At 52.8% G+C, this 22,777-nt stretch overlaps 1 protein-coding gene across 1 annotated transcript; it reads right to left on the reverse strand.

Annotated features, from left to right (window-relative positions):
- Nucleotides 1-1,587: 1,587 nt before the first annotated feature.
- Nucleotides 1,588-18,790, reverse strand: URM1 (ubiquitin related modifier 1). The gene is made up of 5 exons (XM_004423519.3): nucleotides 18,711-18,790; nucleotides 14,466-14,536; nucleotides 4,646-4,727; nucleotides 3,038-3,086; nucleotides 1,588-2,671 (listed from the first exon to the last, which is right to left on the reverse strand). Exons 1-5 carry the CDS (start codon nucleotides 18,743-18,745, stop codon nucleotides 2,603-2,605), a joined length of 306 nt encoding a protein of 101 aa, XP_004423576.1. The 5' UTR covers nucleotides 18,746-18,790; the 3' UTR covers nucleotides 1,588-2,602.
- Between the last annotated feature and the right edge of the window lie 3,987 nt (nucleotides 18,791-22,777).

A 22,777-nucleotide genomic window follows, 5' to 3' on the forward strand; every position in this document is an offset into this window, starting at 1 on the left:
CTGAACGTGGTCCGGGGAGCCCGCCCTCGGCCCGAGCCGCAGGAAGTCGGGGGCGAAATAAGATGCCGGCGGAATGCGCTCGCCAACTCGTTTTGAAATGGTTATAACCTATTCCCCGACTAATACACCCAAAACAAAAAAGCCTAAACCGACCCGTAAATCCCAAATAAACCGACCCCTACCCCCAGCCCCTCCAGGGGGACCGATGGGCTGAGCCTCCTCCAGCCGCTGCCGGAGTCGGAGAAGCGTCGGGAATGATGTGCTCCAGGCGGGCAATCGCCTTGGCCTTGGAAACGGAACTTGGACAAACGAATCCTTTTCATTAAAGACAAATCTTCCGAGATAGTGGGGTTTATTTATTCGTTTATTTCCTCAAAAGCGGGGGTTAGGAGTTGCCTGGGGGAGGAGGGGTAGTTGGGCATTGATGGGTCTGAGCCCAGGTCACCTGTCCCTGACCCCTCTTGGGCTCAGGGCTGAAAATGACCCGAAATGCTGTGGAGCGTGGCCCTGGCCAATTCAGCCACGGGACTGGCATCCCTCACAGCTGCGGAGAACCCAGTCTTCCCAGTGTGTTCTCCTGCCCTGCTCCTCAGCATTAATTGGGGTGCGGTGGAGGAAGGGACATCCCGTGTCTACCCTCCTCCCAGAGTAGGCGGAAAGGAATCCTATTGCCCAGTTTCCAGGACTTGGAATCCCCTCTGGGACAACCAGTGGGGCTGGAGGCAGGGAATGACCTCCAGACTACAGCAATCAGGGGACAGGCCAATCCTCTACAGGGAGGCTGGTAGGGGGCCATTTCAAGTCCCTTCCTCTGTTCCCTAACATGGAGACCCTGACCTCAGCACCTAGAGCGGGTTGCTCATACAGCCTCTCATAGACCCCACCTGGACCCCAACGCTGACCTTAATTTGCACCCAGACCAGCTCCTACCACTAACCCCCACATGGCCACCCCCACCACCCCCAGGGTCCCCTGATCCCCCTGCCTCCACCTGCAGCAGTGCTGAAGAGAAGCTCACCAGCCAGGGGGTCGTCTGTCCTCTAAGCCTTGACAGTGATATGTACACACATCCCCCCAACACGGCTGGCACCACCATTTGGCACTTTAGCTCCACCAAATGAGAGAAATTCCACCTTAACTTATTGACATTTAATGAAAAGCAAAGTTTTGGGCGGGATGATACTAAAGCCCTAATTTTTTTTTTTTTTTTTTTTGAGGTCTCCCTCCAGAAAACAAAGCTTTTCCTCCAGGTCATGGGAAGGGGGGCTCAGCAGTCTTATCTACGCCACTCCCATCCTGGGTTCTGGGGCTGCAGCTGGTGGGACAAAGCCTGGCCTCAGACAGATGGGTACGGAAGTGTTCTGGGACCCAGACTGGTCAGCACAGACTGGCTCTGCTACCCCTTTCTCCAGATGGCCCTATCAGATCACCCCCTACCAGACAGTCTGGGTTTCAACCCCTGTCCCCTTTTTCAGTGAAGGGCAGCTCTGAGAGCCCTAAGCTGAGTGCAGAGAGGATGGACCAGAGACCACGGCTGGGGGGATGTGGGGTGCCACTGGTTTCTAAGGATGAAGCTCCAGGCAAGGCTAGTAAACAACCTAGTCTTTTATTTGCCCAAGGCCAGCTGTTGCAGGCACTGAGGCCCCAAGACTTCCAGAAGGGATGGAGGGAGGAGGGGAGAACCATCCTGCCTACCAGGTGCTGCCTGCCCCCATCCTGCTTCCTGCAGCAGGTGGGAAGGGACATAAAGTACACATTTGTGCCATCAAATATCACCCCAGTTTTCAGATACTATAAATATTAAGTTGTTGTTGAGGAGGAAACTGAGGCACACTGACCTGACCCTCCCCCCTAGGCCTCTATTTGCCAGTCCAAGGTTCAGCCCACTCCCTCTCTCTCTCCAGAATGAGCTGTAGGCAGCCTTTTGCTGGGGGAGGGTCTCAGGAGCCCATCTGGTGGCCCATGGGGGGAAGGCCAGCCAGGGTCAAGGGCTGGGGATGGGGGGAGCAGGAGGAGGGAAGTGGTTAGAAGAGCAGCTGCTGGCTGGGGGGAGGGGGTCAGCACTGAATAGGGGACCTCAGCTGGGGTTCCATAATGATATCAGTGGGGGACAGGCAGAGCCCTCTGCTGTCCAGATGGGGAAACTGAGGCAGAGACTCCTTCAGTCTTTGAGAAAGGAAGGGCCTCCCATCAGCTATTTAGGTTCGTTCGTCTTCCCCATGAAGATACTGCGGCCCAGGAGCTGGCAGGTCTTGTCAGCGGTCACTCAGTGTTTAGGTTGAGACACAAGGAGGGGAAGGTGGCTGGGTCACCCGGCTGCAAAGCCCCCTCCACTCTTGACAAACCAGGGGCACCCTCCCCCACCTCGGCTGTTGGGAGAGGAAGTGCCAGGCTCAGGCGCCTGCCTGCCTTCCCCTGCTCACGTGCCTGAGAAAGGCTCATTTTTAGCACCTGGCCTCTTTTCCCTGCCTGGAGGGAGCTCAGGGGACAGAGCAGGGAAGAAAGCAGCCAAGGGGGACAGGGAGATCTGGAAGCAGGGCCCAAGCGGATGTCTGATTGTTCTCTTCCCCCCACCCCAAGGGGGCCCAGGCACAGAGAGCCCTTAGCCGCCGTGCAGCGTGGATATGAAGAGGACGCTGTCCTGGTCCTGAAGCTGGTAGTCCAGCTCACCCTGGTCCAGAAGAAAAATGGGGAGGAGACCATCAGGGGCAATTTTCCCTAGGTTTCTCCCTAGGTGTTGGGAGGGGAAGAGTGGGGGCCTGGCTGCTTTGGGAGAGAAAGACAGAATCTAGCAGAAAAACGGGTACCCTATCCATTAACTTGCAAATCTCCAGGATGGAGGAAAGCTCCCCACTCCCCCCAGCTACCCACTCCTTCCTCACTTGAGGTGGGAGACTTGAGTAGCCCCAGTCTGGAGACCAAAGTGGGAGAGAGGATTATCCAGCCACCCTATTTGGGCCTGGTGAGAGGCCCCAGGCTTTCCTACTAAAGCAGTGAGGGGAGGGGTTGGGGGAGGGAGGGCCCCTGAGGTACTGACCAGCAGTTCCCAGTCGGCATCGTTAATCAGCACCAGGATGCCTGGCCGCCTGTGGGAAAGATGGCAGTGAGTAGCAGGGAGTGATGGGTGGGAGGTGGGCAGGAGCAGGGGTGGAGAGGCTTAGACATTTGGGTTGCAGCAGAGTGTGGTGGGAGCCTTTCTTCCTGAGGTTCTGGTTAAAGATGTCCCAGGAAGTAGAGGCGACAGTCCCAGTCTAAAGGAAATCAGGTCAGATAGTCATGGTCTTTGGGGCCAGATGGAAAAAGTACTCATTCCAGCACCACCTCCTAGGCCTCGGGCAGGGCATTTTGCTTCTCTGAGTGTCAGTTTCCTCATCTGAAAATGGGGTGAATTACAGTGCCTTCCCCTCAAGGTCCGTGCGAGGATGTAACGGGATCATGCGTGTGGGGCTTGCTTGCCAGGGTTTGTCATGGTAACCACTGGTAGTAGCATACTTTCCAGGGTCTGACCTCACTCTCCTGAGCCTTCCACAGGCCTGTGCTGGAAGGGAGGCTCTCTGGTTCCTCTGAATCAGGGAAGGCTGCCAGAGCCCCGAGTACCGGAGTGCCAGAGGGCAGCCCTGCTTGGCATAAGGCAGGCTAGGTTGACATTTGGACAGGCCCCTTAGCCTGGTTCCTGTTGGCAGCGGCCCAAGGGGCACTGCTGTCCTTGGGGGTGGCCTCCATGACTGCTGGACCATGACCTGAGCCAGGGCTTAGAGGGCAGCCCTAGCCCCCAGGGCCTGCTGGTGACCTCTGCTTCAAGGCAGATGAATGAGTGCCACAAGTGCCCTGCCCGCCTCTTTACACATTAGGCTGGCCCTGCTGCAGAAGTAAAGTGACTTCTTGGCACATGGAACCTGGCTCCTTTCCTAGGAGGCTGAGCTGGGCCTGGAACAGGCACAGAAGCTTTGGGCTGGGGGGAGGGGGGTCCCCAGTGAGCACATGTGCGTGCGTGCATGTGCACACATGCGTGCATGTACACACAGGCACAGTGACATCCTGGAATCCTAGACCTGCGCTGTCCAAAAGGGTATCTACTAGCCACATTTGCTATTTAAATTTAAATTACGATGAAATAAAACTGAACATTTAGTTCCTCAGTCACACCAGCCACATTTCAAGGGCTCAACAGCCTCATGTGCCTAGCAGCTACCATACTGGACAGCACAGATATAAAACATTTCCATCACTGCAGAAAGTTCTATTGGGATAGAACTGCCCTAGACTGTTGAGGGATGAAAGGACTTTAGGCAGCATCTTTTTCTCAGTACTCTCTGTAAGGAGAGAGTAGCTGAGGCTCAGAGTAGTGAAATAACTTACCTAAGGTTCCACAGCATGTTTGCAGGAACCAGAAGGGGGCAACGAAGTTTTCTGAGAAATTTATCAGTCTTTTGACCTGGGCTTTTAAAAAATCCCCAACAGTCCAGTGTGTAAAAAGAAAACTGAAAATAAACCTATGACAGAGCTGGATAGCAGCTCTTTCCTCCAAGAAGGGGAGGATAAGGAAGAGAATGGGACTGGAGAGGCTGTGGTTGAACCCAGGCCAGGGGCTCAAACTTCCTTCTGTCCACCCGCCCTCCTTATGGAAGGGACGCAAGGGACTCACACGCTGTCTCCCTGGATGAACAACTCTGGCCGCTCTTTTAGCAAATTCTTCTTGATCCAGACAAGGAGATTCCGGATGTCCCCTGCAGAGGAAGGCACAGAACAAACTGTTGTCAAACCCAAATGATTCCTGGTCTCCAGAGCCATGTCTAGACCAGAAGGAAGTGAACGTGGGGCTCAAAGGGCCTCTTTTAGACCAAGTTGTCATGGCCCTTGAACTTGTGGATTCCCAAGGTGAGGAGATGGGTTAGGAGAGGCCAGTGACCTGCCAGAGAGGTCTTCAGAGAAAGTGGCACCTGGCACTGCTGACGGCTTGAAGAAGAGGGAAGGGGGATTCAAGGTAGACAGCAGGAGGGACTGTCATAAGTCCTGGAAGATGGTCTGAAATTGCCACGGATAGGCTTCTGAGAGGGCCTCGAAGTGCCCCACCATCTTTATCTCTCCAGCCAGTCCCAGAAGGGGAGGATTCGGCTTTGCTCTTGGAGGGGTCTGCATATATTTCCCTTTGTGAGGGAAGAAAAACAATTGCGGAGCCGATAACTTCACCTAATTTCCTCTGGCAGAAGGAGAGAGGGATCTTGCACTAGCCAGAGAAGCTGACAAATCACTGCCCCTTTACTCCCCCTGCACAGAGCCCCCTAGGCGGGTAGCAGCCACCTTGAAGACGCAAGAGGTTCAGGGTCAAGAGGGCCTCTCCTGCTCAGCTGGACACTGAGATCTGCCTCTTTGTGGTTCTGGGACAGCCACCAAGCTCTCTGCACATCACATGGAGGCTCAGAGCCACCTGTCCCCAGGGTCACCTCTCTGTTCCTAGGAGCAGGGTCCCAGGCCACAGCACCCTGAAACCTAGCTTGACAAACTCCTTGAAGCCCATGGCTCTCAACTATCCACCCTTCAAATAGACCATCTCCTGAGGCCGCAGGAGTTCTTTCTCTCCCTGAGGCAACTTGAGGACCGAAGGTCCTGGGGAGACAACTAGTCTCTGGGAAGCCAGTAGGGGCCTTGGGGCTAGCCACCCCCATCCTGAATCAGTATCTCAGAGGGGTCTGTTGTCCTGGACCCATGCCCAAGACAAAGCTCAGGGGCTAAGCTGGAGAACGGTTTCCCTGCCTAGACTCAGGGTCCTGGCATGGAGGTGAGGGAAAGGCTGCCTGGACAATGACAGGTTTAGCTCCGTCCCCATCTAGGCCCAGCAGCATGTCACACTCACAGCACCAGCCTTGGGCAGGGTTTTAAGCCACTTCTCACTGGCCTGCAAGCCACGCTTCCGAGAGGCAGGCAGGCCACGCTCGGGATAGACTGGTTCACTCTGCTCCGTGCCAACTGCCCTGGATCGTATGCCAGCAGAGCACGGGGCCACAGGCAGTGTTCACGGACCGAGACTGCCGCTTTTCAATTTCAATTCCTACTTTTAAACAAAGCAGATCGGAGTCCTCATGGTCCCTGGAGTGGGCAGAGGATGGGCAGTGTTGCCTCCAACTAGCTGTAACCCATGTGGACTCCTGGCCGGGTTCCTCCCTGAGGTCTGGGTTTCAGAGGTTTCCCCTTGGCCTCCATCTTGCCACTGTCTGGTGGGCCGCCAGCCCATACATCTTGTGGCCGCTCGATAGAGCCGCCGGGGTCTGACACATCCATCAGCCAGCCCTGGCGGGCGGGGTTGTGCCTGTGTATGCGGAGGCACTGAGAGGGATTGGGCAGTGCCTGTCCTGAGGGCCACCAGCTGCACCACTACAACCCTGGCTGGCCTGTGCAGAACCAGGATCCAGGTGGGTAACAGCTCTGGCTCCCTCCAAAAAGAGGGGACTTGCGCTCCACTCTGGATAGGCTGGGGGGAGGGAGGAGGGCTACTGGTCATGTCGAGGTCATCCAAGTGATGGCACCATCATGGAGTCCCAGAGGGGTGGGCTGGGGGGTGAGTATGCTGCAGTGCTGGCTCATTTATCATGATGCTCCTCTTTGCTGAGGTCATTCCTTCCCTCCTCTGCCCCCCCAGCCCCCAGGCTGGCCCACATTCTTGATAGCCTGTTACCATGGTGAGGCCACCGCATCACCACCCGTATTGTTCCCCTATGCCTGGATTTGGGGGTGGGGAGAGGTGGAACTCGCAGCTCCCTTCGCAGGCTACAAGGGGCACTCGGCCTGGCCTGAAACACACCCCCAGGGACATCTTGCTAGGCTTGCTAAGGCCCAGACAATATGCAAATAGTCTCCAAGCCAGATGGTTGGCTTCCAAAGGCGCCCAGGGGAGGAGGAAGGGTTAAGCAGAGTCAGGGACTGGTGGCTTGGGGATGGCTCTGGGGAATCTCCCTTTCACCTTCCCCCTATGTCCTGCCTTCCTTCTCCGACTGACAGTGTTTCCCTCCTGGGATCCCATGCATTCATTCACAAGACAAACATTTACTGAGCAACTACTACATGCCAGGTGCTAGGGAAATGGCGGCGAGCAACACGGGCACCGAGCCTACCCTTAGGGAGCTAATAGGCCAGCAGGGAAGACAGACATTACTTATTTAATTAGTTGTGACAAATGCTATCTCCTTTGTGCAGGATCAGGAAAAGCTCTTCTGAGGAAGCTAACATTGAAGCTGAGGCCTGAAGGATGAGTGGGGTGGGATGGGGGAGCATTCCAGGCAGAAGGAAGAACATATGGGAAGACCTAAGGCAGGATGGAATTGGCAGGTTCAAGGTAACAGAACAGAGAAGGCAAGAAGATCAGCACGGGATGAGCCCAGGGCAGGAGCCAGGGGCCAGATTATGCAGGGCATGGGTGGGCCTTGAGAAGGGGCCTGCTCAGGAAGAGGCCTCTGCCTCCTTGTGAACCCCAGCGGCATTTACCAAGTGTGTGCTCTGCGGGCCTGGAACCCACATTACCCGGGCCTGTGTGCCCATGTTTCTCTGCCCTGACACGTGTATCAAGAAATGGCTGAAACGCACGGCATTACCATTACTCGAGTGTGTTCTGAGGACCTGGCACCGGCCACAGTACACAGCACAGAACCTCACACACAAAACACCCTTGAGATGTTTGCCAAGCCCATGGACAACTGTGGAGGGAAGACTGGTTCAGAACAGGGACTCAGGCCTGGTTCTGAGGTCCACTCCACCACTTGCCAGTTACATGACCTTGGCTAAGGAGTCCTCTGAGCTTTCCTCTCTGTAAAATGGGAATGGTAAGAATGCCCACGTCAATGCTGTGATTCTTCTATGATTCAGAGGAAGAACCTGCACCCTTCTACCTCTCTTGACGCCCCGAGAAGACACCAGAGTTCCGCCCCAACAAGACTACGCTGGCCTGGCTCCAGGACACGTACCCGGCCCTGGCACCATCTGCGCGGCCCCTGGAGTGCAACAACCAGGCTGGTGAGGTCAGTGGCTGGCAGGAGGGGGCTAGACTGGGCTGGGCCGGGCTGAGGGCCCCCAACTAATCCCTGTGCCCCCACCCCCCAATCCTCACCAGGTTCTGTATTTCCCTGACCGATAGTGGCATGCCACACTCACCAGTATCTTTACCTCTACCTTCCTCAGCTAGCCAGAGTGGGAGGCTGGTGAGCCCATGGCACACCAGCACACACCTCTGTAGTGCTCACAGATTTTATTACAGGGAGAGTGGTGGCAGCAGTGGCCTCAGCCCAGCCCGCCCTCACCTGCTGTTTCCGGCCCAGAACGGGGACAGGGAGGCTCATGGCCTAGCAGCAGAACCCTGGCACCCTGGGGATATGCTCAGACAGCTTTGGAGGATGGGGTAGAGTCAACCATTAATCAGACAGTGCTGGGGCTGGCTGGGGTTTTCTGTGGGGTCCACTACCTTTCCATCAGAAGCTGGAGAGGGAATGAGGGAATGGTGGGATTGGGAGAGTGGTGAGGGGGCCCCAGACACTGGCCTTCCCTCCATTTTAGATGTTCAGACCCCTAAAATGCTCCCAGGACAACAAAGTGGAAGGAACCACATTCCAAGGCTGTGGTGCTGGAGGCCAGACTGGCCCCGGGCACGCAGCACCAGAGGAGGGAGATGAGCACCCTAACACAAGGTTTCCAGTGCAGGACACCCTGGGACTTGGCCTGCCCATTTGAGGAAGAGCAAGTGATGGGAGCCGCTGCTCTGTGGTGGCCTGGTTAAGAGTTCAGATTCTGGAGCTGGAAGGCCCTGGGCTGTGTGCTGGTGGCCTGGGGTAGGAAGTCACTTCCCCTCTCTAAGTCTCAGTGTCATCCTTTGACAACTAGGGATAATAATCCAAACTCCAAAGTGGCTGTGAGGAGTCAGGCATAACGCCAGCAGCAGGCCCAGCATAGCATCAAACTCACAGGACAAAGGTACATTTGCCCACAGGGACTTAGGATTCCTTATCCTCTGGGCTGCCAGGTCCTTCTCCTAAAGGCTGCTGGCAAAGCCATGCGTATCCCTCTTAGAGAGTACCTACAGAGGCTCCCAGCAGAATCCCTATCATCTCGGTGGACTTGTCCTTGTCTGGGGACACTGACCACCCACCGTGGCAGGGTCCCCAGTGGTGTCAATCCTAGATTCTTGGGCTGAAAAAGAATAATCTCAAGGTCTTATCTGATATTGAAGCCAGCTGCAACAGACCCTCATCCAGCCTCTCTTTGAACACCTCCAGGGAGAACTTTTCTTCCAAGCAGAAATCTGTCTTCTGGTTACTCCTACCCACTGAGCCTGGTTGGTCCATGGGGGCCCTCTTCCCACACCATTCAGATTTGAGGGAGATGGGTCCCCTAAATCTTAGCTTCCACAGGTTAAACCGCTCCTGTCCCCACCAAGTCCACCAGGCTCCAAGACAGGGCTCTTCTGGGAGCCCACTCCAGGCCCTAGTTGAAAAGGGAGAAGAATGAGCTGCAATGGGGGGAGTAAACGAGAAGAGAGGGTAGAGGGAACATCAGAGGGTCCATTTACAAGTGAATGGGGGTAAGAAAGGAGCAGTTTGTGGGCTAAACTGGCCTCAGAAGGAGGTTTACAGATGTGTGCTGGGACGCTCCTCATTGTTTAATTAAGCAGAAAGTGGATCTTTTCAAAAGCAATTTTGCACAGGGACTGGGAGGGGTGGGGCGAGAGGAGGGCAGTGGGGAGGGGATCAGCAAACAGGCCCCAGAGCAGAGAAAGGAACAGCTGGCCCCAGAGAGGCTGTGAAACGCATGCTAAGCAGTTTAAAGCTCCCGGGAGCTCCCTCCAGCTCCTGCCCTCCCTTACCAGCCACCTTTAACGTGAGAGGAGCCAGCCAAGGGGCACAATGGCAGGGCAGAGGAAGAGGGGCAGGGAAAGATGCGGCAGACATGTATCCTCCTGGGGGCCGGCGCAGGTAATTGAACACACTGGGACAGTCTGACTCGCGATGTTCTGGGTTCGCTCCAGACCGCTGACCAACCACGGGTTGGAAGCCTCGAGTTGAGGGGATCCCTGACACCTAAAAACCAGCTCCCAGTGGCCACAAGCCCAAAGCTGGTGGGTGCCTACCAATTCCCGCCAACCAAGGAGATGGCCTGTTCCGTGGAGATGGCTCTTAAGACGTCCCCCTATACGCACAACTTCTCACTGGATCAGCGCATCCTGCTTCACAGAATTGTATACTTAGATCCGGAAGCAACTTTTCTAAACTGGGGATGTCAAATAGATAACCAGCTCAATAAAGACTAAATCTAGAGCCGGCCTGGTGGCGCAGCAGTTAAGTGCGTGCACTCTGCTTCAGCAGCCCGGGGTTCGAAGGTTCGGATCCCGGGCAGGCACCGATGCACCGCTTGTCAAGCCATGCTGTGGCGGCGTTCCATATAAAGTAGAGGAAGATGGGCACAGAGGTTAGCCCAGAGCCAATGTTCCTCAGCAAAAAAGAGGAGGATTGGCACTGGATGTTAGCTCAGGACTGATCTTCCTCGCAAAAAAAAAAAAAAAATGGATTAAATCTTGCCCAACCTTCCGTTTTACAGATAGGAAAAAAGAGGCCTGCAGAAATAACCGACTTGCAATTGTACACTGCCAGGCCTCCTCTCTTGCAGTCTCAGCCCCTTTGGCCTTGGCCATCATCTTCTTCCAAGTTGGCCCGGTTGGAAACTCTCCCCTGGCCCAGAAGCCAGGGCCCTGGAGTCCCCTTATTTGTAAGACTTGTCACACTCCATAATCTCATGGCTGCTATTTTCTCTGCCAGAGTCTCCAAGACCTGCTTGGCCAAGTGGCAGTCCCTGGGCTGGGAAGGCTGCCAGACAACAGATCTGGGCACAAGCTTGGGGGAAGGGTAAGACTCTCCCCAGTGGCACCAGGCCCCTGCCTTCCCGCTGGGCTCCCGTGCGCCAGGGTAAAGCCTGGAAGCTGCCAACCGGCTCTGTGGCTGCAATGTGACCTATGCCTCTGGGCACAGCAGGGCAAAAATGGGAAGCAGAGGTAGAGATCCACAGCCAAGGGCCCAAAGACTGAGCAAAGGGGACATTCGGCTTCCTCCTCTGCTTCCTTTTCTTTCATCCCAGAGAGGGGAAGACAGGCCCCCACCTACCCCCTAAGCAGCAGAGGGAGGATGAGGGCTCAAAAACCTGGATCTGAGCCCCAGCCTCCCTACTTGAGTAATTCTGGACAGGTTACTCTCTTTTTCTCTCTGAGGTTTGATTTCCTTGATGATAGATAATATCGACTGGGGTCATTACGAAAATCGAAATAAATAGCTGTTGAAGGCACGAATGAATGAACCAAAGTGTAAAAACCAGACAATACATTGCAGGTGTGAGATGTTACGTGATTCAGGGAACTTCTTGGGATAAATGGTGATGGGTTAGTGGCACCATGCAAGGCCTCTGGAGACTCTGAAATCTGATTCTGAATCACAGCTCTGCCATTTAAATAACTGGATGACTTGCGGTGAGACCCCTGACATCTCTGAGTTTGCATTTCCACTTTTTAAAATGGGAATAATAACATGTAGGAATTTGTTACAGTTATTTGCACAACCAACTGGGGCTTTGTTTTCCCATGCCAAACTCAGCCTGTGCCCCTTAAGACACTGGCCCCTCTTCAGTTCCTTGACCACCCTGAGGCCTTTTGCCCAGAGGGCCGTCACAAGTGCCGCCCCCTTTGCTGGGAATGGACCCCAGGCACCTCTGCTCTCCCCACAATTTATTAGGCTGGCTTCTTCTCATCCTTCAGGCCTTAGCCTCAAAGTCACCTCCTTAAAGAGGCCTGCACTCACCACCTCCTTCAGAGCACCTTTTTGTTCTCCTCGTGCCACTCACTACCACTTGTACAGTTATACAGTTATACGTGTGTGTTTACTTGTTTACTGCCTGGCTCCCCTTCCATCACACTGTAAGCTCTGTTAGGGCAAGAACCACATCTGTATTCACCACTGAATACCCAGCAACCAGTACAGTGCCTGGCACAAAGGAGAGACTCAAGAAAATATGTGCTTGGGCCGGCCCTGTGGCTTAGAGGTTAAGTGCGCGCGCTCCGCTACTGGCGGCCCGGTTTCGGATCCCGGGTGCGCACTGACGCACCGCTTCTCCGCCCATGCTGAGGCCACGTCCCACATACAGCAACTAGAAGGATGTGCAACTGTGACATACAACTATCTACTGGGGCTTTGGGGATAAAAAGGAGGAGGACTGGCAATAGATATTAGCTCAGAGCCGGTCTTCCTCAGCAAAAAGAGGAGGATTGGCATGGATGTTAGCTCAGGGCTGATCTTCCTCACAAAGAAAAGAAAAAGAAAGAAAATATGTGCCAACTACAGGAAAGAATAAAGTACTTACTACCATACCTGGCACTTGGTAAGCATTCAGCCAATGGATGAATGAAAGAAGCAGGAATTATTAAACTTGGGGACTTTCAAGTCAAGCAAGTGCAGAGGGAAATAAATCATAAGTTGTGATATTTTAATAACTTCCTGACCAGGTCCTTAAGGCTGAATCTTTGCGAGGCTTCTTCTGAGAGCCCCTTGTTCCCTCCCAAGGCTGTGTGGCCATCTGTCAAACTAAGAAACAGTCACCTTTATCACCCTGGGTCTTCCCCAACCAGGGACACACCTAATCCTATAATCCTGACATTTAACCCCAGCCTCCTGCCCACCCTCCGCTCGAGAGGTCAGTGTCCTGTTCCTCGCTGAGTGTCCCCCAGCCTCTGAATGTGGCACACAGACCCACCCTGTGCGACTGCTCTCCAACCCAAGGGAGGGTCAGAGGCAGCTTTGGGAGCCAGTGAACTTGGGCAATAATTGTTTGATTCCTGGCAGATGCGTGCCCCATTCCAGAGGAATCCTGCCAAACCTCACTTGACCACTTTCTACTACTTGCCTCCAGGAACTCGTTCCCCTGCCTCTTCATACGACTGATTTCCTCTTCTCCCCAGGAGTATCTCAGCCTCAGGTAAGATGGGTGCCTGTTCCTGAGCTTCCTGCTCTTGCCAGCATCCACTGCCAGGGCTGCAAAGCACCTCCACAGTTCCACTATCCAGCCCCCTGCCTCTCGGCTACTCTGATATTTAGCCAGCTGGACCTCTACAAGTAAACTCTTCAAAACAGCCCAATTTGAAGGCAGGGACTGGTTCTCGTTCGTGTCTGTCTCTCCAGTGCTGGTATATGTTTGTTAAAGAAAGATGAACAAGTACAGTCATTCGCTGCATAACAACATTTCAGTCCATGACGGACCACATATATGACAGTAACCCCATAAGATAAGTACCATATAGCCTACATGTGTAGTAGGCTATACCATCTAGATTTGTGTAAGTCACTCTATGATATTCACACAACGATGAAATCATCTAATGACGCATTTCTCAGAACGTATCCCCATCACTAAGTAACACATGACTGTATCTGAATGAACAAATGAAAAAACCCCACTGTCTCCCTTAGTCAACCTCCCTCCTCCAGCCTCCTTTTTGGCTACTTTTCTTCCCATCTAAATCCTCTTACCATAATGTAAGCCCAACTGCATTGTTCCATTCTCAATGAAGGTTACCACCTTCATGAGGACATCTCTCTGCTGCCTTCTAATAATAATAGACGCATGGCATAGCTTGCTTACTCCTTTTAGCAAGGAGTGCCATCCCCACTTCACAGATAAGAACACTAAAGCTCAGAAAGGGGCCAGCCCAGTGGTATAGAGGTTAAGTTTGCATGTTCCGCTTTGGCGGCCTGGGGTTCATAGGTTCGAACCCTGGGCATGGACATACGCACTGCTCATCAAGCCATGTGTGGCAGCATCCCATATACAAAATAGAGGAAGATGGGCACAGATGTTAGCTCAGGGCTAATCTTCCTCAGCAAAAAGAGGAGGATTGGCAACAGATGTTAGCCCAGAGCCAATCTTCCTCACCAAAATAGAAAAAAAAATGGGGCCGGCCCAGTGGTGTAGTGGTTAAGTTTGTGCCCTCCACTTCAGCAGCCTGGGGTTCGTGGGTTCGGATCCTGGGAGCAGACCCACATACCACTCATCAAGCCATGCTGTGGTGGCGTCCCATATACAAAAAATAGAGGAAGATTGGCAACAGATCTTAGCTAAGGGCCAATCTTCCTCACCAAAAAATAAAATAAAATAAAGTTCAGAAAGGTGAGCTCACTGGCCTAAGGTTCTAAGGGGATTCAAACTCAAGTCTGTCTGAATACAGAACCCACACTCTAAGGACTAAGCTGTGCCATCTCCCTCCAACAAAGCTGGCTGAGCCCAGAGAGGATGGGGGGAGAGTACGTGGTGTTCTTCTCTTCCTCTCTCTCCTCCCTCCCCACTGTCCAGGGAAATCCTACCCATTCCCACTTGTACGGGGCTGAGTGACCCCTGCAGAGCAACTCCTGCCCAAGGGCCCCCAGAGCGGGGCTCAGAAAGCCCATACTCACATGGCTCCTCCTGTCCAGGCAAGGTGACCTGATGTTTCTTTACGCCATCAAACAGGAGCTCTGCGCCGCCTCTGCAAAGGGGGGCCAAAGAAAGACAGCCAGGTGAGCTCCTGCAAACACCTAGCTGAGACTGAAAACTGAGGAGGGGGCTGGCACTAGAGGCCCAAGAGATGCAGAGACCAAGGTTTGAGAATACTTTGGGTACCAGTAACTGATTCTCAAATATGATTTCCTGATGTGGTAGAGTAGGATACAAACAATTTTTACTAATATTCAAGTACCCAAACCTGCAGATTCTTGTTTTCACTCCTCTGCTTTCTCAAGAAGTGGCTTAGCTTCCAGGTGCATAGCACAGGCTTTGGAGCTGTCGCCCCAAGACGGGGGCCAGGCTCCACCTCTGCCTAACGACAAGACCTTGGGCACATGACTCCATCTTCTCACACTTCAGTCTTTCCATCTGCGAAAATGTTGACAAGCCACCATGAGGCACACTGGAGACCCTGTGTGTCTAGAGGTTTCCTCTGGCCAGGGGGGGCTTGAAATGCCCCTGCTTGTGCCACCACTGCTGGCCTGGTGGGCACACCACAGTGCTGGAGGGTAAGAGACTCCACTGGGCTTAGCAACAACTTTGCCATTTACAAGAACATTCTTCATCTCATTTCATCCTCAGGGCATCCCAGGGAAGGAGGGAGGGAGACAGACATTATTAACTCCACCCAATGGAGAAACAGACTGAGGCCCAGAGAGGTTAAGTGACTTGGCCAAGGTCAGATAGGCAGTGGCTGAACTAGGATTTGAATTTTAACTGGTTTCTGCTCAGCTCCAGCAGCTGTGGCAGAAAAAAGTTAAGATTCCCCAAAGGTCAGAAAGCCCCTTGAAGGCAGAGTTTGGTTTACTTCTGTGTGCCAACACCTGGCTAAGGGGAGGCTGGGACAGCAGAGATACTCAGAGCCAAGTCCAGAAGCCAGGGCTTATGATGGGGATACCAGGGCTCTTTCAGTGTCCCACACTGCTTCTCCCTCTGGGTCTCCTGATTCCCATCTCAGACTTCACGTGGGTCTTAACTGAGAAGGCCTTGACAGACTTTTGATGGATGCGACGCCTCCCACCCCACCACCCTTTCTGAATTTCAGAGAACAGAGATGTCCTGAGACAGTCCACTGGGAGGCAAAGGCAAGGCAAGCATTGTCATGGGGAAAACATGGGGCGACTGTCATCCAAACAAGGTCACGCTTTGTTGATGCAGAAATGTGGAGGGGGAGAGGAGGCCCATCTGTGGCCGCGCACAGGGCCATTTCAGCTGCAAGCCCGCACAGAGCCTCCATTTATCCCCTTCCAAGAGCTTCGTTCTCTCCTAGGTGGGGGTTGGCACATGCAGCAGCTGGGGTGGGGGAGGGTGACAGGCAAGGGGCTCAGAAGTTGGGGGTCAGAGAAGAGGGGCGGGAACTGGAGGCACTGGGACCCAGGCAAACAACCCAGAGTGGCCAAACCTGGTGGTGCCAGGCTCGGAGGCTGAGGCTGTTTTTCCCTTTACAAGCGGATAAAGGGAGAACCAGTCTGGCTCAGAGGGTGACCTGTCACCGCTGGGTTCACTAGCCCCCAAGGGAGGGCTTGGCACTTCTGCTGTCAGCACATCTGGCGAGGAGGAAGGTGCATGCATGTCCAGCCTCTGGAGTGATTCAGAGAGGCAGGCAAGGGGCCTGTCTCGGCCGCAGAAGAGAACCAAAGCCAGACTCTCTTATGTCCTACAGGATTTACTATTCAAACTCAATTAAGGCATTACATCTTAAGATACCTCATCTTCCCTCCACTCCCCAATTCTTGGTGGTAGTGTTTGTTGGTACCAATGACTGCTATAGACATTCCCAAAACTGCTTTCACTCCTTCTAGTTTATCTTCATCTTTTTATATTATAGTTTAAAACTTTTGTTTATTTATTTCCCCTCTACCTGCTGGAATGCAAGCTCTGCCTAAAACAGGGCCTGGCAAACAGCAGACACCCAAGAAATAGTTGCTGAATGAATGAAAACGGCCAGATCTCCCACTTCTTCTCTGATCTCTCTCAATGGCATTCCCACCCTTTGCCAATACCTCCCAGACTCAGGAAGGAGGACAACGGAGAAGACAGAATCTCACATCTGGACTGCAGGGACACAAAACACATTTGCACTACATACTTTGAATCCTGTGTGACCTGAGAAAATGCACTGCTAAGGACAGATCAGGAGGTAAGACAAAAAGGATGGCAGAACTGCCCACTGACAAGAGGGAGACAGGTGTGAGAGGACTTCCAGAGAGCCTGTCAGAGCCGGTGGGGCTGAGAGGACCACACCTGCTCAGGGGAAACAGGCAAAGTCCGAACCTAGACTCTTCAAGGATCAGGGTGGCCTTTGGGCACAAAAGGGAGAGAATGATGGGCAAGGCAGCTTCTTTGCAAATCTGCTCAGGTTCAGAATGAAGGGTGAAGGAAGTGTGCTAAGAGACGTGGGAAATGAAAGAAAGGCCAGGGGCAAAAATATGCACTGAGACAAAGAAAAAGAGAGAAAGAATCTGGGTTTGGCATGCATCTCGGGCATTCTTGCTTCCCGAGAAGCTGCAATTCTCATGGGACGCTGTGGCGGTGGGTGGAGGTGTTAGGAGGTGGGTAGATGGGCAGAAGAATGTTGACCTGCCTTGCTGGGGCTCACTATTGCTCTTGAGAGTAAGGGAGGCTGAGGCCAGAGGTGGTCAGGCCAAAAAAGGGGTAATTAAGCCAGTCTGCGAACTCTGGAGAGCAAGAACCATATCTTCCCCATATGACTTCCCTACAGCTGCCAGCCTAGTACCTGGCAGACAGAGACGTTTCTGGTGAACAAACACCATGTCTGACTCAGTGAGAATGAAAAGTAAGCTGGCTGTAGATAAAGCTTAATACAAGCAGTCTGCAGCTTCTCCCTTCTCAGCTCTGCTGAGGCCTATCAAAGCAACAGGGATCCTCCTAGAACCACCAAGCTACGGGGGTCATGACTGGACCATGGGTGAGTAAAGCCAAATAGTCAGGAAGCCAGACCAGTATAGTTCTAATTGGATCCAAGGGGCCAGACAATATCATCAATTAAAATGCACTTAACATTCATGAGACTACCCCCTTCTAAGGGAGAGAAATGCTGTACACTGGAGAGCACAGACAAAGTTCTATTTATCGTTGTATCCTCAGTGCCTGGCTCACTGCCTGGCACATGGTAGGCACTCAGTAAATGACTGATTAATGAACTACTCAGTGAAAGGCAAACATGACAGACACTGGGGGCATCCAATGGAAGGAAAGGCATTTATGGGCAGAAGTTTTAGATTCGCATCCCAGACTTTTCCTTTCAATAAGCCTTGGCTTGTTTATCTCCTCTTACCCACACACAAATCTAGTCCCAGCTTTTCCATGTTCCTCTGGAAATTATACCACTGGCTCTTAGGGTCTCAGTTTCTTTGCCTTCTCTCTAAGCTCTGCAGTTCCTCTCAGTCCTGAAATTATGACAAACCTTCTGTTTGTAGCGGGGAGAAAACAGTGGCTTGAGTAGACTTCCTCCCTGATCTGTGTTTCTTCAGCGACTGGTGTGTGCCCCAATTCCTGCACTTTCCATCCTGTGCATACCGTACTGTCAGGGCTAGTCTCCGCTGCGCTATCTTCTTCATCCCCTTAGCTCCACCTGACTCAAGGTCTGCAGACGGCACTCAGCAAGTTTACTGAATGTCCTGAATGGAGTTCAAGTCTGTGTAACATCGCCAAAGCTTGGGACAGAGAAGAAAGGAGTCCTGTCTTCGCCACACATCCCATGAGAAACAAGGCTCCAAGAACCATATAAGTGGAACTGCTCCCCGAAGGAAGAAATCAGAGGGTGAAGTGAGGTCCTTCTCGGTTCTAAGAGCTCTGATGCCAGACACACAGGCCTGGTCCAAAACGGGATTGGCAAAGAAAGTAGGGAGGCCGCCTGCTAATCGTCACGCCTGTTGAGTCCGGCAGGGCAGAGAGCACGGGGGAGTGCCCCGAGCGCACCTCCACCCGCAGGCATGCGCCTCTATTCCCGGACATACGGCCTCGTCGCCAAGGGAGACCGAGCCTCTCAGACTCCGCGAAGCGGGTGGCGTAGCTCAGGGAAGACGCCGGGAGCCTCGGAGTTTCGGTTGTGACGGGCCCCAAGGCAGAGGGAGGGGAGTTCCGGCCCCGACGACTTCAATCCCTCCCCACGGCGCCCCAGCTCTGTGACTTACCCGAACTCCACCTCCACTGACAAGGGCGCTGCCATGTTGAGGAAGCCGAGCTCACAGGAAACTTCCTTCAACTTCCGGCGCTCCCGCCCCACTTCCGGTCGCCGCAGCCGGAAGAGGCGGTGCCCAGGGGGCCATCCTCCTCAGCTATTGGAGGAAAGCCCGGAGCGTGGAGCGGGGGAGGGAAGGTCACGGGAGCTGTCGCGGGCTTTTGAGTTGGTCTGGTGCTGCCTTTCAGGACCGGGCTGGGAAAGGGAAGGTGGGCTGCGACTTGTACGAGCCAAAGCGAGGGGGAGGGGAGTCCCCGGCATCTTTGTGCAGTGACTGTGAGCCGCATTACTGTTTATTTGCATTAGTTACAAATCTCTGTGGGATCTGCGCACCGCTTGGGCGAGCCCGTCCACTTGTCTTGGCTTGAATTATAAGTGACCCCCAAATCTTTATTTTCAGCCCAGAAATCTCTCTCCTGCGCTATCGACTCGCTATCCAACCGCCCCTTTCGCTGTCGATTTGGCTTTCACTCATTCAGCAGATATTTATTGCACGTCCTCCGTGTGCCAGGCATTTTGGTCGGTGCTGTGGGTGAAGTGAAGGGGGTGGGCAAGGTTCTTGCTTTGAGGGCACTCACAGTCTAGTGGGGAAAATTAACTCTAATCAAATAAACATACCAATCCTACTAATACCTGTAAAATCTCAAACTGAAAGAAATGATCTGAAGTTATAGGGACTTCAAAAAGAAGACGGACTGGACTGCTCTAAAGCCTGAGTAGAGTTAGCTAGGTGGATGTGAGGGGAAAGAAACCTCTGGGACCATTCCAGTGAGGAGAACAGAAGGTGCAGAGGCTCTGGGTGGAGAACATGCCGGAGCACCGAGAGAGAAATGTGGGAATTGGGGAGCAGGAGATGAGGCTAGAAAGGTGGGCAGGGGCCACATCATGCCTAATGCGCAAGGAAAGAACTTCAGTCTATATTGTAAGAGCAATGGCCTTTGAAGGGTTTGGGAGGGGATGACATTATTAGAACTGTGTTTTAAAATACCTTTCTGGCTGCAGTGTGGAGAATGGTTTGGAGGGGAACAAGGAAGGAGATAGGGAGACCACTGGAGCCTGTCACAAAAGCCCAGGGCAGAAATGGAGAGAAGTGGATGTCCCGGGGTATCTAAACCACAGCACTTCCAAAATCAAATTCAGCATTGGTAGAGTGTGGTGGTGTAGCCTAGGGATTAAGGGCGGATGTAATGATGTACAGACAGTCCCCGATTTAACGATGGCTGGACTTAAAATTTTTTGACTTTACGATGGTGTGAAAGCAATACGCATTCAGTAGAAACCTTACTTTGAATTCTGATCTTTTCCTGGGCTAGCAGATATGAGGTATGATACTCTCATGATGCTGGGCAACAGCAGCAAGCCTTAGCTCCCAGTCAGTCACTTGATCATGAGGGTAAACAACCAATACACTTAAAACTACTCTGTACCCAGACAACCATTCTATTTTTCACTTTCAGTACAGTATTCAGTAAATTACATGAGATAGTCAACGTTTTATTATAAAATAGGGTCTGTGTAGATGATTTTGCCCAACTGGCTAATGTAAATGTTCTGAGCACGTTTAAGGTAGGTGAGGCTAAGCTAGGATGTTCAGTAGGTGAGGTGTATTAACTGCATTTTTTTTTTTATTTTATTTATTTTTTCCCCCAAAGCCCCAGTAGATAGTTGTATGTCACAGCTGCACATCCTTCTAGTTGCTGTATGTGGGACGCGGCCTCAGCGTGGCTGGAGAAGCGGTGCGTCGGTGCGCGCCCAGGATCCGAACCCGGGCCGCCAGCGTCGGAGCACGCGCACCTAACCGTTAAGCCACAGGGCCAGCCCTATTAACTGCATTTTTGACTTTCGATGTTTTCAACTTCCAGTGGGTTTATTGGGATGTAACCTCATCGAAAGTCGAGGAAGATCTGTAATCACTAAGAGCTAGGAATTCAACTGCCACCTTTATATCCAGGTCCCACTACTTCCTAGCTGTGTCTTTGGGCAAGTCCCTTAACATCTTTGTGCCAGAGTTTCCTCAGGGATGATAACAGCTCCTACCTCATAGGGTTGTAGTGAGAATTAAATAAGTTCTTGACTCAGTGCCTCCTTCCCTAAAACAGGCTCTCCCCTGTGTTCCCCATCTCAAGAATACCACTGCCATCCACTGAAACACCCAAGCAAGAAACCTTGGACATTGTTTTTAATTCTCTCCCACATCCAGACAGTCACCAAATTTGGATTCATCTTCCTTCTAAGCTGATTTTGCATCCCCAGATTCTTCTACCGCGCCCCCGCCCCCATCACCTGTCACCTGCACCTGCGTCTTCTCTGGCCTGCCTGCCTCCCACCTCCCTCCCTCTGGCCTTGGCTTCCTTGTACAGTTCAACTCCATGGGCAGCCCTGAGCCCCTTCAGTGTACCAGGCACTGTTCCAGGGCACTGGCAGAATGAGGACAAATGAGACATAGCCCTGGTCCTTGAAAAGTGCAACAGAATCCTGTGGTAAATGGAAAGGCCCCACCATTGACCATGCTATGTGGATAGGTCACTTTCCCTCTCTAGAATCATTTTCCCCAGTCTGTAAAGAAGGTATGGGACCAAATGATCTCTTAAAGTCCTTTCAGCAAAAATATTCTAAGATTCTTCCACCGGCTCATCCAGAGTTGGGCTCTAGAAACCTTGCCTGGGCCGGCCCCGTGGCTTAGTGGTTAGGTGTGCGCGCTCTGCTGCTGGCGGCCTGGGTTCGGATCCCGGGCGCGCACCGACGCACCGCTTCTCCGGCCATGCTGAGGCCGGGTCCCACATACAGCAACTAGAAGGATGTGTAACTACGACATACACATGGGGGGAAAAGAAATAGATAAATAAAATTAAAAAAAAAAAAAAACCGTGCCTGATTCGTCTTTGATCGTTAGCTCATGGTAAGGAGCTTTATATGTTGTAGAGGTTTGGTAAGTGCTTGCTGAATGAGTGAATGAACGAGCCCGTGAACACATATCTCTCCTCTGCTCAAAGTCATTTAATGGCTTTTCTTTGCCAGCAAGGTAAGGGCCTACCTGGAAGGCATTCAGAGCCCCTCACAGCTTCTGATCCTGGGCCACTTCCATGAGTTGACTATCTTTTAAAGACCCTGGGAACGGCCGCCTCCTGGGGCTGGAACAGGAGAGCTAGGGAGCATTTGAAGAGCTTCATCCATCTGACAAACATTCATTGAGCACCTATTAAGTGCCAGGCCCAGTGCCAGTGCTGAGAACACAATGGTGAACAAACCCAGTATGTCCCTGCCCTCCTGGGGCTGATGTTCCAGGAAAAGACATAGACCGCAGTAAAAATGGACCGGAGTGCAATCAGTGTTATGAAGGGGGAACATGGGGGCCTGTGGAAGCTGGAGGAGGCCCCTAATCCAGCCTTTGGGATCAGGGAAGCCTTCACAGAGGAAGTCACATCTAAGCCCAAGTCCCAAGGAATTGTGGGAGGTGGAGGTGGGGAGGAGGGCCACATGGGAAGGCCAGAGGCATTCCCTCCCTCCTGCACATCTCAACAGGCAGGGGGTCCTCCACCTTCTCCTTGCATAGCCCCAGAGGCTGGGAGCTCACTTCTGGGTAAATCAACATATTCTGTGAATGCCTGGCTTTCTGAAAAAGCCCTTCCTTCTCCTGACCCCAAGCCTACCCTACTCAACCTCTTAATTAGTAACGATAATAGTCTGACATATTATATTCATTTAAGGAGTATTTATTGAACACCCACTTTGCACCTGCCAGGTGCTGTACATGCATTGCCTGACTCCTCACAGGGACTATTATCCCCATTTTTCAAATGAGAAAACTGAGGCTCAGAACTGGTGGCTCGCCCGTGGAACCCTACGTGTCAGGCCTCAACCCCAGGTTGTTGTGCCTTCAGGATCCCTGTCCCTACTCCCTGACCCTCACCACCTCCCGTTGGGCGAGGCTCACCCGAATGTCTTCCCCTGGGATCTATGCAGAAGAGGGGCTTGGGCCCCATCCCCTGTGCCCTTCAGCAGGCTGGCCAGCCGGGTGTT

This window comes from Ceratotherium simum, chromosome 29, assembly GCF_057802395.1.
Source record: "Ceratotherium simum simum isolate JZ-2026a chromosome 29, ASM5780239v1, whole genome shotgun sequence".
In the NCBI taxonomy this organism is placed as follows: domain Eukaryota; kingdom Metazoa; phylum Chordata; class Mammalia; order Perissodactyla; family Rhinocerotidae; genus Ceratotherium; species Ceratotherium simum.